At 38.5% G+C, this 18948-nt stretch overlaps 1 protein-coding gene across 2 annotated transcripts in view; it reads left to right on the plus strand.

Moving 5' to 3' along the window:
* Positions 1-18948, plus strand: part of LOC138691400 (uncharacterized bromodomain-containing protein 10-like) — a 114943-nt gene that overhangs the window by 75990 nt on the left and 20005 nt on the right. For both annotated transcript variants that reach the window (XM_069813313.1, XM_069813314.1), the window contains 2 exons: positions 17010-17164; positions 17254-17420. In XM_069813313.1, coding sequence (XP_069669414.1) covers positions 17010-17164; positions 17254-17420 — 322 coding nt within the window. The remainder of the gene's footprint in view (positions 1-17009; positions 17165-17253; positions 17421-18948) is intronic.

An 18948-nucleotide genomic window follows, 5' to 3' on the forward strand; every position in this document is an offset into this window, starting at 1 on the left:
TTGTTGTCCATTGAAAACTCCCTCTTTTATTTTCGAGTCAGTAATAGCAGGAAATTTTTTCTGGATATGTTTAAATTCTTCAGTTTTATGATTCATCCCTTTAACAAAATTCTTTATTAACCCTAACTTGATGTGTGAAGAGAGTAAAATTACTATACATTGATGTACAAGGGGTTGATGTATAATATTTTTCTTCCCTGGCTGTAGTGATTGTCGTTTTATGTTATAATGCTTATCTTGAGCGCGACTTTCCCATTCGCACAGAAAGCAGCAAATTTTGTGTAGCCTAATTGCATTCCAAGAAGCAATGCTACAACCTTGAAATCCACAAATATAAACATTCGCAATTTGAATATTATCATTAAAGCACACTTTAATTAAATATACATCTTACACAGAATACTAACACCACGGAAATCTCCTGGTAAACTAAAGCGATTTCATAGCGAATCTGTTTCTCCCCCTTCAAATGGAACTGAAAAGGGCAATAAGACAATTTCCGCTTCTAGAAGTCGTTTTGACAAAGTGATCTATTGCAAAATATAAACTACAGTAATGTCATTAAAGCTCACAGTGAAAGAAGTCCACATTTCAAATAAAATCAGGTAATCTCAAGGGAATTCATATTGCGAACCTGTCCCCCCCCCCCCACCAAATAGACTCGTAAAAGGGCAATAAAATAATTTCCGTTTCTACAAGTGGTTCTAACATGGTGGCCTACTTATACTATTATTGTTTTCATATAATGGGTCGTCTCATTTGTAAAACAAAGTAGTTATACACGAAATATGGTGATTTTTTTAAATAGAATGCATATAAAATGAATTATATTGTGCATCTCGAAAATCCGAACTAATGGAACATTTTGATTGTTAGTTTTTGAATTCAGGAGGTCGAAATTAGCAAGAATTTGTTACTTTATGTCTGGCGCAAAATGACTGTTGACCAGTGATAATTAGAGCTGGGATTCGAAATGTGAAACTAGAGGCAGATCAGCATTTACTTCTTTTTCTTCTGTATTAAGTCCAATTGCAATTATCCTAAAAGAGCTGAAGCCTAAAGTTTTGACCCATTCACCTAATGTACAGGGATTATATAGAATATTTAGCATTCAATTGACTTATTCACCAATGGGAATTATGCAGGATATTTAGTAGCATTCAGAACTGTCAGAGCATGTTTTCTTACTTTGGGAGTTCAGGTGTAATCACAGAGAGAAATAGACGCCAAGAGGGGCTGACTCACACGATTCAGTTTGGTTTAGAGTTTGTTAGTCAGTTGTGTTACCCAGTTCTGTGTTAAAACAGGTAACATATTAACATTATGCATAAGTTAGTTCAGTGTTATGCCATGACATCAGCATAGTCTAGAATAAAGAGTGTTATGTACGATATATATGTGAAAAACGAACTCGTCCAGAACATTGGTAAGGCAATTTGCAAGAAAAATCCTGACAATAATGTTCGAAGCATAGGGAAACCGTTTGTCAAATTGTTAAAAATTTACATGCTTTCTTAATGACATAAAACATTACCAGATGTGGAGCTTTATGATAGAAAAATGAGATGTTAGCTGAAATAGAGGAATTACTGGAACATAGCCCAAAAAATCTCTCAGTTGGCTTGCTCACGAAAACATGCATTTCAAAATTCTCTGCAAGAATTGCCAATAAACAGCTTAAATTAAAACCCTATAAAAGTATGGTGGTCCATGAATTGCTGCTATGTGATCAGGTAGCGTCGGTAAGCTATCACTTGGGCCTTGCAAACAATGTGCAGAGACGCTATCTTTAAATTTACCACTTGAACTCGCCCGTTTCAAAGGGGTGTTGGATGAGTCTAAATAGGAAAATGTGAAATTCTCTGTTACACTGTAGTATTTGAGTAATAGATAGTATATATAAACAAGCAGACATTAGAGATATGTTAAAGAGGTTCAAATCATCAAGCGTTACATCATTGTCTTCATAGTTGCGACGTTGGGTACAATGCTCTTCATGTCACCTGGCCGCCATTTATAATTGTCATAAGGTTACGAAAACTTTTAGTATTTTTTTACGCTATTATGTATTACTGTAATTATGAACTGATGAATGTACATTACCATATTCAGTACTAAAAATAAACATTTTATGTATTTTAAAACTTTATTTTTAAATATCTATACGAAAATTACTAAATTTCAACATGGAAAAAAAGTTTGTGCAGTGCAGTATGTCTTCACATAACCTATAAACATATTTGCAAATTATCTGGCACTGCCGGATATGAGGAATTCTACTGTAGAAGGAATTTGCAGCCATCGAGTAGATTCGACCAAAAAAATGATGTGCTGACAATCAATTCAGAATATCTTTTTTATACAAAAGACTCAAATTTGGTAGTTTATGCAACAAAATCCTGAAAATATGCTACAGTGTACACACAATAGTCTGTTATATGCAGGAATACCTGAAATATGCAAAAATATGCGTGATTAACTTTGCATACTCGTATTCGTCATCATTAGAGACGAGAATCCCAAAATATGCGTGCATTCATGCACTATCAAACTATGAAACATGCTCAATCAAGCGAAAAAACATTAAAATATGCACTTTCATTTTTGCTCCAAATTTCTTATTTCACTTCACTTTTTTTGTATAGTTAATAACTGACAACATTTCTAAATTGGTTTCTGTGAGATTCCTGTGCTTGTCAGGCAATATGTTTTTTGTAGGCAGAGAATGACCTCTCTACTTCGCAAAAAGTTATGGGTGCAAACTTAAATGAACATATTTGTACAGTGGCAGGTCAAATTCTTCATTCAAGTTTTCACCATAAATAAATTAATTCACTGAACAGAAGAATCTGTAGTTCGGGTTCGCGTTTGTGACCCTGTCCAGTTTATTTTAAAGAAGTTTTGTAATGTTCTACAAAGAACAACTGTCATAGAAAATATTCGGAAACAGAATAGCAGTGCTTTACCTCTTTACTGCAACAATCGCAGAATACGACATCCCTATATGATGTAGTAAAATCTTTTCCTTTAATCCACTGAGCAAAGAGTACACTTTTGGAACCTTTAATTTGAGGCATATTAGAACCACATTAACACACACAAACAGAATAAACAAGAACATTAACCACTTACGAGGTTCACACACTGCAAAGACAGTTTAGCGAATGATTCCAATTTTAGAAGAATCTAAATTGCTACTGGTACTAGAAAAGGAAGAAAGAGATTATTTACAACCTCCCTAAAAGAGGGTGCTTTTAACCTAAGTTATTTGTCGGCAGTTTCCTTGAACTTTCTATATTTCCTCTCTACTATTCTCAAAATAACCAGCGCAATAAATCAATTTATGACACGCAGTCTGTAGAGGATGGTCAGTAAGGTGTTGTAAAAGTGAACTTCCGTCCAGGGAAAGGTCCTCTAACATCGTATTGTGAAAATCTTACCATTTTATGTAATTTTTCTGTAATGTAGTTTCTTTTTTCTTTTCCTTCAATCCTGATTCCTGAAGCTAAAATAAGGGACATTAAAATGAGAAACTCTGGTGTCTACTCAAAACATTAAAACATGCATTTAAACTGAATATGATGTATATTATATGCATTATTAAGCTAAAAATTGCGTAAATATGCATTATGCATGTTTTTATCCCCAAAAAGGCCAAAACATGCAAATATGCACGGAAAATGTACACATATTTGGAACCGGAAAGTAATGAAATGGATAAGTACTAAGTTTAAGCTATGTCCTGTGTTCCTATAAAAACATGCATTTGCATGAAATTCTCGTCTCTAGTCATCACAAACGTTCAATACATGTATAAAAATGTTTTTTGCATGACTTTTAACTTGCCAGTAAAAATACACATTTGCATATGAGTCCTTGCTAATAATAAACAGCTGAGTCACATACACTGGAGTATGCATATAGTGAACCGTGCTCTGACTATACAGACCCAGAAACAAAATTTGGGCCACCTGAATTTTCCAAGTTCCAGTTATAACATACTGTGCATGCTCAGCACTTCAAGTGGTACACACGCGATCACTTTGGCAGCTATTGAAAATCATTTTACTTCGATTGTTATCACAAGCTGCAAGACATTTTAAAAGATGCGAAAAAAATTAGTCTATTCCTAATAGTAGATGAACATTTGTAAATTTTGCAGTAAGATATAGGGATGATAAACAAAATGTAACCTGCATAATAGAGGGTGAGGAGATCGACATGCCACGTGGAAGAGAGAGTTTCTGTCTTGTCATAATAGCTCAGACTGTTATGTTGTCTGACTGTTGTGCAGAAGAGTATGGGTTCGAGTCACATTGGCGGCAGGATTTTTTTTTACATTAATTTTTGTTAAGACACCTGAAAGATCCAATTTGTCTTCCAAATCAAAAAAATAATCATAACGAAAAAAAAAAATTAAAGAAAAATGGTGAACCTAATACCTCCTCCATCACTCATCTACTTCTGCAACTGCTCTGACCCCATGAGGTATGGAATCGAAGTTGAGAGAGAGGAGGCGCGAATTGTTCGCGAGGTATTAGATTTCCCATTTTTGTTTAATTCTTTTTTTGTTATTATGATTATTTTTTGTTTGGAAGACAAATTGGATCTTCTAATTGAGTTTTCTTTTTTTTATTGTTCTGTGCGGAATCTAGCCAGATAAAATCCCACAAGAGATGAGAAATAATTATTCCATATACGAAAACAAACAAAATGAAACTTCAGTTGCAGGTGTTTTAACAAAATTCATGTAAAAAAAATCCTGCCATCAGTGTGACCCGAATCCATACTCTTCTGCAAGACAGTTAGACAACGTAACAGCCTGAGTTATTACGACGAGACAGAAACCCTCCCCTCCACATGGCATGTCGATCTCATGATCGACAGTCTAGTTCCAATGTTATACTGAGAGGGAACATTATGAATCATGCTTTGTAAGGATATTTAAGAGTCTGCCCAAATTTTGTTCCTGGGTCTGTACACTATAAGCGATGGTTAAGACTATTACTGTCAGTATTTTGTTTTGATACTGTTTATGGTCTTATCCGCCACTTGCACATCAGAGCACAATTTAATAGATGCATGCTCCAGTCCATGTGGTTCAGATCTCTAATGTCAGGGTTTGGAGTCCTCTGAGCAAGGCATAAAAACCATCCAGTGGCCATTACATCCACTCTACGATCCTCTTTGATGTATGAGGTCTGTGGGTAAGTTTAACAGCAAAATAGCCACCATGCATAGATCAGGTCAGACACATTAGTCCACTGATCTGTGGCTGTTCTCGGGCATGACTTCATTCCCAATTAGACTGATTACCTGAGGCCTATTTTATAAAACTTGACAATTGTAAATATGTCATTGTAACAAATAAATGACGATTCTACAAATTATCAAATTTCTGTTTCATAAAGCATTCTGCCTGTGAGGAAAAATTGCAACGATTTGTAGAATTATGTCGACAGTTTGTCAGATTCCTGTTTCATAAAAATGTTACTATGACAGGCAACATTTTAAGGTAAGCATTCACTACATCGTATCGCACTCATCGGATGAATCGAACGGATCAGAAAAAGACTATATTTGCTTTAATTGTTATGTAAACGCGTTCACTACATGGTGTCACACTGATCGCCTCTCGGCAAATCCATCCACGTTTCTCGGATGAGCTACTTTTCCAATGCGTGCGATCATGGCCTTTAATAAATCAATTTTAATTGGTCAACAGTTACTATTATGTTGTGACATGTTCAGTGTCGCGCCAAAATGGCAGACAGAAAACTTATTTCGCTTATAGAAAGTTGCGGAGAATTATATAATTTGAGGTATTCCCATTACAGTAATCAAGTCTTTTCTTACATATATATTGTGTAACCAATATTTATTTCGTTTCTTCCTCTTCAATTAAGACGCATGAAGCAATTACAAATTCTTATTCTCTAACAGTCATAATTAATAGACCTAACCTCAACTCCTCTGTTTTCAGTAATGTCAACATCATACAACGTCATGTTTTAAACAGCTAATAGGGGAATCTGATGAGGCGATGAGGTGGAACCGTTACAGTGAATGCACTGCACTTAAAATATCTGTTGCATGCAAGTCATACGAGGAGTGCGATACGATGTAGTGAATGCTTACCTTTACAATTTGTCAATACTTAGTGGTTGGGCTATATTATAATTGAGGCTGTTGGATATTGGTGCGAATTTAAAAGAAAAATGCTTTGTTTGAAGTAAGTCATACTTAATACTAGCAGCAATAGCATCAACAGTTTTGAAAGTGATGATTATAGGGAACCACGCTGGCCAAGGGATTTTAAGAAAGGATAAATCTAAATTATATTGTCAGTGATACTGATATCGTGGAAAAATTTCGTATGGCCAAACAACAGCTGATTATATAATGACCAAATTAGAATGTCTGCTTTCTTTAATCAAATTTAGAATTGATATTTCTCAGTGTCCATGATTGACTTTCATACAGTGGTTACTAATTTTAACAAATTTAGTCATGGCGCGCATTATAGATCATCTAATTGACTCGTCTCATATCAGTTACAGTAGGCTACGTTTATAGTCCGGGTCAGCTTACTTAATACCGTAAGGGTGAAACCTAACCATTCCCCCCCCCCCCCATTACTACATAAGCTAGTGGATTATGGTGATTTTCTAGTTTGCAGGTTGAATTTTCTTTTACCAACTTCGTTTCGAATTTCAGTACTGAGAAATACTACAACTAGTAGTGATTTTATAACTGTTATGTTGGCAGCAGTGACACAAGTTGTCAGTAGTTTAAATTCTGAAAATTCAAATTGTTCTTGATTTCTGAGCCCACTACTAATAATTAATTAATAGCAGTATTAATATTAATACATAATAGTTATTGTATGTGTTGCTTTGTGTTGTGGTTACAATTTCAAGGTTAGAGTTAGGTAAGCTAATTGTAAATAAATAATAAGAAGAAGAAGCGCACAATGTGCATATAGTTAGTAACCAAATTACGATTCACAAAATTTTGTTAATGACACTGTTCTACATTCGCACTTCGCTACATGGTATCTGTCACAAATGTCTCCACAGAGCTTACATACACAGTGATCATTCGGCTGGTGGTATTTTTCGACGCTACATAGTTTGAAGTGAAACCCATGGACTGCGAATCACGTCATTACATGTCTCAGTTCGTAATTGGCCTTCTTCCATTCTGTGTTCATCATTGCGTCTATGGCGTAGAACTCTATACATATATCTGCTCTCTTTGCCTTTAGTTCCTGGAGTAGGTCCTCATATGCCTTCGTAGATGTCAGTAGCAGTTGATGTCTCAGATCTTCGATGTAGAAAGATTCCTTGGACAGTACATAGGTAAGATGCGAAGGGGTGTATTTGGATAGACATAATGCTTTCTTCAGGAATGTCGCTTTGACTCTCTCGATGTCTGCTAGATTGTTTTTCCTTAAATCTATTCCATATGTTATTATGGGTGTGATTTTGAGCTCGAAAAGCTTCATTACTGTCGACAGGGATATCTTGTGTAGGTTTTTATTCCGTTCATGGCTATCACTGCTGCTGCTGCTGCTGCTCTTTCCTTTACATGCAATGTGTATACATTGCCCTGCGTCTGCATGGTGATCCCTAGATATTTTAAGTGTGGGACTCTTGTCAGTGGTTCCATTCCATACATTATGACGTCGTTGACTGCGGCTCTACCTCCTCTCCTGAACGTCATTGTGACTGTCTTCGTTTCGTTTAGGAGTAGCTCATTTTTGTTTGCCCACTCTTTAAGCTGATTGAACGCTGTCTGAAGGTCTTCTATGTCTGTGGATAGAATCACCATGTCATCCGCATAGGCGTAGATTTTGACATTGTCTGCTTCAATGTCTTTGTAGGCATCTGATGTTGCTATGTTGAATAGCAGCGGACTTAGCGGATCGCCCTGTAGCACTCCATTTGTCTGTTCCAGTGGCTGAGATCTGTCGATGTTGTCGTCAATTTGCACATAGTTACTTTCCATGATGTTCCTTAATAGTCTTGTGATGTAGTTCTTTCTAGTGATGTTCTCTAGTTTATCTATAAGCATTGTTCTGTTCACGAGATCGAAAGCCTTTGTATAGTCTATAAAGACTGCATGTAGTCACCCTTTTTGCTTATTTAGTGCTTCTTCTATGTGTTCCTGGAGGCACATCACCGTCTGAAGCGTCGACTTCCGTTTTGTGAAACCGAACTGCACTTCTGGTATTGCGTCTTCTGTGAGCTTGTATAGTCTTTTCGTTATTAGACTTGTCAGTATCTTAAATGGTGCGCATTCCAGGGCTATGCCCCTGTATGAATTTGGGTCACTTATATTACCTTTGCCTTTGTACAGGACTTTAATGTTGCACGCCTCCAGTTCTCTGGAATTTTTCCTTCTTCTAGGCATTTATTGTAGATTGTTATCCATATTTCTTTGAAGTATGTTGCCGTGGTCTTTAGGTGTTCGTTAAAAATCTTGTCTGGGCCGCAGGCTTTCTTCATTTTTGCCGCGTGCATTGCTTGTTCAACTTCTGCTACAGTGAATGGTACCATGTCTGTATATATGTGCTCCAGTTTGGGTCGGGTTTCTCTGTTCTGGAGTATGTTTCTGAAATGATTCTCCCATACAGTCATTGGTATAACCTTCGGGAAACGTGGTTGTCTTGGTGATATAGCCTTGTACCATTGTTGCTCCGCCTCTTCTATTCGTTTGCGTTCTTCTTCCTCCTGAAAATGTTCTTTTGTCCATTTTATTACGTTCTTCTATTCTCGTCTGCTGACGTTGTATCTCTGTAGGTGCTCCACTGTCTATGTGCTGAGTGCTTTCTTTAGTGCTATCATTGTGTGTTTCCTTGCTTGGTAACACTCTTGATTGAACCAAGGTTGCACCCTTCTGTTCTGTCGATTGCTTTTCAGAGTTGCGTCTTGGATGCACCTTTCCATAATTTTTACTGCCTCCTCTATGTTGCATTTTTGTATGGTGTCTGATATTTCTTTGGTGTCTGTTTTTTCTATTGCAGCTAGATCCAGTTCTCTCCTTATCTTCACTCTTTCTTGTTTCTTTGCTGGTGCATTGGTGACATATATTGTTGTGTCCATTGGCAGATGTTTCCTCGCGACTACACTTTCTAACACTTGCTGTCGCGATGCTTCTTGGTTACTAAAGACTAAGTCGATTGTGCTGCACCCGTTGAAACCGATGTATGTTTTGGCTTCTTTCTTGTTAATCAGCATGAGTCCTTCTTCTTCTAAGAAGCTGATTACTGCTTTTGATTTGTGGTGTTCTGCGTCGATTCTACAGTTTAAGTCTCCCGCGAGTATCACTGGTGCTTTTCGTTGTATTGAATTTAGTGCTGTTGTTAACTCGTCTATAATGTCTTCCTGTCTGTAGTCCAGCTGAAAATGTGCGCATATGATGACGCACAGATTAGTTTTGACCGTTAGATTATTGTCTGTTTTTAGCATAATGTTGAATGGCGATAGCCTGGCTTTTAGGAGCAGTGTGAGACCGCCTTTCATTCTTCCATGCACACCTTGTGTAGCGAGAGAGTTAATAGAGTAGAAGTTCTCTGTATGCCATTCCTTCGTTAAAAAGGTTTCTGTTAGAATCACTGCATCGTATGGCTGGAACATATTGTCTGGCGTCATTTGTATTGCGTTTCTAATTCCCTCTGCATTCCATAGTAGTGTCCTCAGAGCTCCTTTTTGTTGTTGTGCGCTATCCTTTCCTTTATCGACGTATTTCGCTCTGGTGAATTCCGTTCGTGGGGATGAGAACTGCATTTCCTGAGCGTCGAAAAATATACCGTCTTACGAGGAATCCTTCCGGCCAGAATTCAGGGTGGTTTACTCTGGTCAGGTGGCTGAAGTTAATTCCCACTCTGAAAGCATTGTTCGTTCCTCTGGTGTTTAACTGGTCGCACGAAATGTCGCTGGTGATCCCGTTGTCTTGCAGATACCTTATGAGACCTTCCTTTTCTGTCATCGGATGTAGGCTGCCTACATATAACCATGCTAGTCTTGTCTGCTGTTTTAAGATTTGTGTCTTGTACTTGTTTTGAACCTCTGATATTCGGTCTCTGAGGGCGGCCACGTCTGACTACCTCAGTCCAGGTTCCTTCTCTGTCTGCATTTTCATCCTCGGCGTCTTCCCCGCCGTTCATTCTGGATGGGGCGTTCCTGAGAATATTTTCGTTATCTTGGCTATTATTCTCCTGGCTTCTGGACTCTGATAACATCGTTTGCTCACTGGCCAACTGTATGTTTGTCTCGTTGCTGGGTGGTTCAGGGGCTGATCCCTTCTTCCGTTTCTTCTCTTGATCTGCATCAGCGTTCTCAACTATGACTGTTGTCCTTGTATCTTTCCTTGTAGGTCTCTGCTCAGGTCGTGGTAGAGCTTTTCTTATTTCGTCCGCTACTGTCAGTTTGATTGTGGCTTTCAGGCTTCTAATTTCCTCCCAGATTGCGTTTAGCTCTTCTTTCCCGTTTTTCAGCATGATGAAAGTCGCCCTTTCAGTCTCGGCATAACCATAATAGTGAACTGCTAGGCTTGTTGAGGGTAGCGTAGTCTCCTGCGCTGACCCCTGCACAATCTCTGTGGTACCATCTTTTACAGGATCCGTCGCACTCGACTGCTGCGTCGGCTTTGGTCACGTGTTTTCTGCAGTCTCCGCATGGAGCGGTGTTGTCTGTCGGTTTGTCTTTACTCGGCATACCCACTGCGGCTTCCATTTTACGATCACCTTGGCGAAGCGCGTTATTTGCAAAATATGGCGTTTTCCTATTGTCTGCCCACTATATTTTACCTCATATAGAGCGTTATATGATGACACTGAGTCCACTAATACACACATGTATACAAACCACTCTCTTGATATCATTGCGCTCCCTCGCGGCGATAATACCGGTTGTAATCCGCGGTCACTCCATGATTCACCAGCTCGATTTAGATATAGGCCTACTGTCCGTTTCATGTGATACTTTTGAGAAGTAAGATCGTTTAATACATAGCCCTGGCTACATTTTGTTTCTATTCATGAGATTACCGTGAATATTTTTATGTATACCATAAATACTGACGGTCTCGAAATCCTCGGTGTTCGGTATCTGCACCATCTGCTTCTTCTTGTTCATCCCCACCAATTCACTATATTTGATCCCCTTGATCTCAGGCTTATTCGAAAGTGTATATCCTGTGGTAACAAAATTCTTTGACATGTAGTGAATAATTTTGCTCTGCTGTACAAAGGACGACATTTCACTGGGAGTGGTGCCCCTTATCTGTAGTTCATCTGTCAGTATTATAAAATTACTGATTTTCACGTGGGGCTTACGTATACGGTAACCGAGACAACACGGCATGATTTGTTTAAGCAGCACATTAAGCATTTCGTCGTCCGAGACGGGCAAGAGTGCGATCGTTATAGGTAGGGTACTGAGGGAAGAGTCTATTTCCTCCCATGAACGTTGCACAAAATTGAATGTCACATGCTTGTAGGGCAATGGACGCGGCACTGGTGACACACTCTCCCCAGGAGGGATCCCCTGTTGACCCGAGTTCCCGGTCCCTCCACTGCTGCCTGCCGCTCGCGGTACCCGTACGGTCTCCTCTCCTGCTCCGTCGGGTTCGTCCGGCGTCTCCATGTACGTGGACGGAGGTGTCTCATACGGGTTGCTCAGAGTACGAGCCCTCTTCCGCGAGAATGTGCCTCCCGTGCATAACATTCTAGATTCCTGTAGATAAACAAGATCCAATCAGCCACCTGTGCTGGTGTGATATATGTACTACATGTAAAGGGTTCTGTAAACTCGTATACTATTAGCCTATTACGCAATGCAATCTCGTCTGCAGGACTTAAATATCCCTTACCTAGTTTTTCATGATTGCCTGTCATGAGTATCAGGGTACGACAGAGGTCCTGTCGTGACCTGTACTTTTTGCCTACCTGTACCAGAGCGCCTGCCAAAATATTTTTCATATCATCGCAGGTGCCGTCTGTAAGGAACGGTTCTTCTAACAAAATCAATGATTTATTTAAGAAATTTTCGTATGTCAACTCAGACAGGGTATTCGCACATGTCGCATAAGCTGTTATAAAGTGGTGGCCAATGCCCTGAGCTATAAAACTCTTTCTGGAATTGGAAGATCCAAGGAGGAACAGACAGTTGATCTGTGTTTCCTCGCAATTAAGTACTTTCTCAAGGTTGCGGACAAAATCATCAGGAACAATATGATTTCGAATAAACAATTGACTAATTGCATCTCTGCTGTGGCTGGTCCCATCTTTGGCACAGTCCAATAGGTATCCAAACCTATCCTCTCTTTCTACAGACAGTCTTTTCTTTACATAAACTGATATACAGGTATTAATTTGATTGTACAGTAAGTAGTTTGAATTATATTTATTTACAAGAACTTCCCATTTGTTACAAGTACACCGATCGAGCAATGCCGTATACAATGTTGCCCGATACTTAATAATCAGTTGATTTAAATAATCGGAACCTTTTTGTGGGCGGGGTCCCGACACGAAATCCACGATGCTCGTCCTCACTAAAGAAGGTGCTGCTGGCGCTTCCTCCAGGTTGCTGTTGTTTCCCGGGTGATGTGGTGAAGACTTTTCGACGGGAAACCAGTGGCAGAAATCTGGCCGCCTCCTTCTCCGATAGGTGCGGGCTGACAGGAACGATTTGTAACAGCTTCTTGTAGTCGCCGAATTTCTCTGCAAGGTTTTCCAACTTAATACTGTATGGCAATTTCAAGACAATAGAATCACCTTCACGGCATTCAAAAGTTGTATTACCCGCGATGAAAATGCCTTTCAGCAATATGAGGACGTCGTCAACTGGAAGTTCAGTTGTGTCGACTGACTGAACTAGCCAGGCTGATGGTGTAGATAGGGCCGACATCAGCACAAGAATGACAATCGCTGCAATTGCATCAGCTTTTATAGTGCAACGGGTGACGTGAAAGTGCATGTGCGAACATGTATGAACTTGAAGAAACTTGTTTATGCAAGATGCAACAGGAAAGTGCATACTCTTTCACAAATTATTGAACCTTTTAGAAAACACCTCCCCAACATAAAGATAATACCATATTATGGTAAATAAGTAAGACATCGTTGTTATTAATACTATATTATTATTATTATTATTATTATTATTATTATTATTATTACTACTACTACTACTACCACTCTACGTGATCCTCACTATATAAAAATAGAAAATGAAGTAGATTAATAAACAATTTGACTATCGATTTTGCATATTTACATATAATTTGGAGGAAAACCATTATTTTGGCTACTGTAAATAAAGTAAAAGTAAATCCATAGCGCTACAGCCCATGAAGGGTGAAGACCGACCAGCTGGTTGCTGGCCTCACGTCCACATGCCGAAGCAGAGGTGGACGATCATCCAACCAGAATGGAGGTATTGTGTGGTTGGCATGATGATCCCCCCAGTCGTCATTACAGCTAGTTTTCGGAACCGGATTTTTGCTACCTATGTAGCTTCCCAAATGCGTCACGATGCTAGGTGGGCACCAGTCCCATACACTGGCCAAAATTTCATGAGAAATTTTCTTCCTCCTTGAGGACTCGAACCAGAGTGCATTCCGTAACGCGAGTCCTAGGCAGGATGACTTCGACCACGACGCCATTGTGCGAGACTGGCTACTGTATCACTCCCTTTAATAACATATGCCTGCTTAATTGTGAATATGGCTCACAGTTAACTGTAGCAGAGATAGCTGTGCAAGAAACGCTAACCATGGGAGTATCTTGTATTTTAATATGCGCTGATAATCTTGATTGTTGTAATTTTCTTGAAATAAAACATAAAGTCATGTGGGGGCAGCGAGTGCATACTGTAGTAAATAAGAAGTAGTAGGAAACGAGAGAGACGAGGTAATGATATTATCTGCAAATGAAAGCATATTGACACTGGAGGGGAAGAAGAATCAGAAGGAATATAATATTAGAAAATGGTGTCTAGAAAGATGGAAGTGATGTATTTTTAGACTGGTTCAGTGTAAAAAAATTATAACAAAAGGTATAATTAGTGAGGTCCTGGTGTCGGAATGTTCCAGCATCATGAAAGGCTAAATTAACAGATTAATAGTGTAAAATACGCATGTTAGAGGGTAGACATGTTAAAAAAAGTTAAATCGATATCAATACGATAACAAAAAAAGAGTTTACTAAAAATAAAAATCTATAAATGAATTGTGACGATACCAAGGACTAAGCAGAAGTGGACAGAAATGTTGCAAATCAGGAAGAAGTGTTTTTTGGATGAGGGCCAAAAGGCTAGCATCTCAGCCTGAGAATTATTGTGCAACCTTCTTATTAGGAAATGATTGTTGAAGTTCTTAGGGCCGCATTCCTTCGAGTACATGATTTATTCCTTGGTGCCATGTTATTAGTTCAGCTGTAGCATCCAGATCTAACTAAGTCTGTGTGAACAGCAACTCCCTTCTGTCTCCCTGTTGATATTTTGCAACCTCCTTAGATCGATGAAATCTGTTCGCAATTCACGTACTACGTTCTGTTGTATCCTATATTGAGCTGATGATTGTAGCACTGTAGATGCCTCGATTCGCCATGGCGCCATCTGTCCCGAGAGAGGAAGCTACACTCTCTGGTCTGCTGTAGTCTGCAGTGAAAGCCCCTATGCCTCCCTGGGATCTGTACAGCTTTCTCAGATGGATAACATCTCTAGACAAATCATGGTACCATATCTACCTGATCTCCTTGTCGACCTGAAACTATTGAACATGATAGATGAAGTTGAAATTAATGAAGGCGAAACGAGTCCGAGGTCCAACACCGAAAGTTACCCAGCAATTCTGCTTCAAGTGGTTGAGGGGAAACCTCGGGAAAAATGTCCTAAAATATAATAGACTAAAGTGAAAGTAAATTTGTGATGATATGAAGAAAAAACGGTTAAAGAAACTAGTATGGTAATATTGGTAAGAGAATGAACAATATTAAACATTTAAGTAAGAGATTATAATAAAAGAGATGTTAGGAAAAATACTGTAATAAGTGAGATGATGGTGTGTAGGTAAATGGCTAGATGTATGTATATTAAATATAGACCACTATTACTAATCTTCTGTCCACGCTTGTGGAGTAACGGTTAGCGCGAAACCAGGTGGCCAGGATTCGATTCCCGGTCGGGGCAAGTTACCTAGTTGAGGTTTTTTTCCGGGGTTTTCCTTCAACTCAATATGAGCAAATGCTGGGTAACTTTTGGTGCTGGACCCCGGACTCATTTCACCGGCATTATCACCTTCATCTCATTCCGACGCTAAATAACCTAAGCTGTTGATAAAGCGTCGTAAAATAACCTACTAAAATAAAAAAAAACTAATCTTCTTCTTCTTCAATTTACGCGGTAGCACATTTGCCTGTTCTGGCTTCACAGTTTCTCTTTCCAACATCTCTTCGGCCGTCCCACATCCCTTGTGGCCCAGTTGCTTTGGATTCAAACACAATTTTGGGTGGTCTTGTGTCCTTGCATTCTGTTCATGTACTGTAACCAGTTCTCACGATACTCCTTTATTTTATCATTGAGGCTATAAATCTGTGTTTGAGAATAAGGTGCTTAGGAAAATATTTGAGGCTAAGAGGGATGAAGTTACAGGAGAATGGAGAAAGTTACACAACACAAAACTGCATGCATTGATTCTTCACCTGACATAATTAGGAATATTAAATCCAGACGTTTGACATGGGCAGTGCATGTAGCATGTATGGGCAAATCCAGTAATGCATATAGAGTGTTAGTTGGGAGACCGGAGGGAAAAAGACCTTTGGGGAGGCCAAGACATAGATGGGAAGATAATATTAAAATTGATTTGAGGGAGGTGGGATATGATAATAGAGACTGGATTGATCTTGCTCAGGATAGGGACCTATGGTGGGCTTATGTGAGGGTGGGAATAAAGCTTCGGGTTCCTTAAAAGCCAGTAAGTAAGTAATGCTATAAATCTGTAGTAGTTTCCATATGTCTTCATTCTTTTTGTGATCTGATATTGTGCACTCTTTTCTTTTTCTTGAAAAAAAGCCATTTGAACACTTTGTACTTTATTAAGGATCCTCTTCAAATGAACCCATGTTTCTGAACTGTATAAGAGGACAGGCGTAGCCATCATTTTGTACAACTTCATTCTAGTTGCTTTCCTTGTTTTATTTTTCAGTATCCGATGAATGGTACCGCACATCAATTGAAATTTTGATACTTTTTTGTCAATGTCATCTTTCGTTTCATTTTTTATCTTTATTTCGCAATCTTATCTTTTCATTTGTTCTAAATTATGATCCTCTAATGTAGTCTTTGAGTGTATTAGTGATTTTTCCCCAAAATGCCCTTATTTTAGTTTTTTGCAGTGAATTTTTTTAATTATATAATGCTAAGGTTAAATAAAGATCTCTGTAGATCATCTTCATTATACTATTACTAATTTAACTCCTATTACTGAAGATGTATATAGAATGGTAGATGGAAATAGCAAGTATAATGATTAATGATAATCATGGAGGTACCGAAGACAGAAATGTCAAGGGGCACCATGACTTATAGTAGTATTCATGATAATAAATACTGATACCAATAGGTCGACCTGGTTGGCGAGTTGGTATAGCGCTGGCCGCCTATGCCCAAGGTTGCGGGTTCGATCCCTGGCCAGGTCGATGGCCTTTGAGTGTGCTTAAATGCGACAGGCTCATGTCAGTAGATTTACTGGCATGTAAAAGAACTCCTGCGGGACAAAATTCCGGCACATCTGGTAATGCTGATATAACCTCCGCAGTTGCGTCGTTAAATGAAACATATTTAATAATTTACTGATACCAATATGGTAAATGTGGTAATGCATAAGACCAGTATTCATGTGGGAAATTGATTCGCCACGTTTGTTTATTTATTATCTGTGAATTGTAGAGCACTTCATGTTTGTACCAATGTAATTCCAAATTTAACATCTTGCAGACACAGCGTGGAAAATATCCTTCATGTGAAGTGAGACTTTCCCGGCGGCTAACAGCACTTCTGAGTGACCTAGAATCTGTGGAGCTCAAAATGATTGTGAACGTCAGGATGACTCGTGAGAAGTTGTTCTCAGAATGGAAGGATCATTTGAACCGGTAATGAAAACTGTAGCACAAATACGTCTTTATTCCCTCTTTGAATAATATTGTTTCGGGAATTGGTAAGTTTACTGTGGTTGTTTCAGACCTGCTGACTACGAGGATCCGGACGAAGCATTCTGGCTAGATGAAAAGGAACCAGTAGATGTCCCTGAGTGCTTCACTCCTGAAGCTCCATGTCCTTCAAATTTAGATGTAGTAGAAAACGTCGAACTACCCGAAATTAAAACAGAGGATGAACATTTTGTTGAAGGTTAGTAGCATTAATGATGTATGTCAAATTTTTCTCTGCTTTTATAGTTATTTTACTTTTATTTTGCCACGTCCTAATGTAGATTTTTTAAGTTTTATTTGGTTATTTAACGACGCTGTATCAACTACGAGGTTATTTAGCATCGAGATTGATGATAGCGAGATGGTATTTGGTGAGATGAGGCCGAGGATTCTCCATAGATTACCTGACATTCATCTTACGGTTAGGAAAGAACCCAACCAGGTAATCAGCCCAAGTGGGAATCGAACCTGCATGCGAGCGCAAGTTCAGACCGGTAGGCAAGCGCCTTAACCGACTGAGCCACACTGGTGGCTCCTAATGTAGAGCCCTAATATGTAATAATAATAATAATAATAATAATAATAATAATAATAATAGCGGTAGAAATACAGGTTGAATCAAAAGTCTGGAACCATATAAATATCTTCCTATGCTTGATTTTCGATTACTATAGGCATTACCGGTATTTTGTAAGACCAAATGCTGTACCAGTGACACATTCGATTCTAACCCTCAGCTATCTCAAAAGCCGCCATTTTGGATGCAACTTTGAAATTTTAAATGGAAAGGGGGTTGTGTAGGTACTCAAAGTCATGTGAAATTTTCTCAAAAAAAAAAAAACAAAACCGGTGGAATCCCTTTTGAGATATCTCTGATAGTTTTCAAGTTATTTGAAGATAACTGTCATAATGACACAAGCACTAGTTACTGCATCTACAGATATTTTGTAACATGGTACAGTATTAAGGAGGCTTTGGAAAAGGCATTTTTATGCAATTCTGGTAACTTTTCTTGCTTTACTGTTTGGTTAAACTGTGACAGTTTCAATGCATTCTTATAATTATTTTAAGCTTTCCTATAACAAATTTCTTGATTTTCGTGATGGCATTATCGAAAGAGACAGGAATTTATATAAGCCCAGAAATGTTGCAGCAGATTGGGCAAACAGTTCCCTGGACATTGGATTGGTCGGCGTGAACGAGTAGAATGGCTGGCCAAGTCTCCACATATAATACACCTTGATTTTTTTCTTTTGGGTTTACATAAATAGCTTGGTATATGAAGAGAAAATTGAGAATGTGGAACATTTAAAGAACCGTATTGTTGAAGCCTGTGCTAAAGTCACCCCGGAAATGCTACAAAATGTTCTGTCCACATTCTCAATTTCCTTTTTATATACCAAGCTCTTTATGTAATACCAAAAGAAAACATCAAGGAGTGTTAAATCTGGAGACGTGGCCGGCCATTCTTTACTGAATTAATTACATTTCACAAAGGATCACTTGCTAATAAATTTTCTCAAGGATAATGAATATGAATAAAATCTGTTCAATAGCTTAAGATAAATTGCTATGCACTGACATCACAGTAATACAATTACTGCGTTCAATATACATAATTCCCTGAAAATTTACGCGTAGATACTTAATATGAACAAAATCCATCCAATAGTTTAATAGGAATCGCTGTGTACAGACAAATAGTACTAAAATTACTATATTTCATG

This window comes from Periplaneta americana, chromosome 16 (genome assembly GCF_040183065.1).
Source record: "Periplaneta americana isolate PAMFEO1 chromosome 16, P.americana_PAMFEO1_priV1, whole genome shotgun sequence".
Taxonomy (NCBI): Eukaryota; Metazoa; Arthropoda; class Insecta; order Blattodea; family Blattidae; genus Periplaneta; species Periplaneta americana.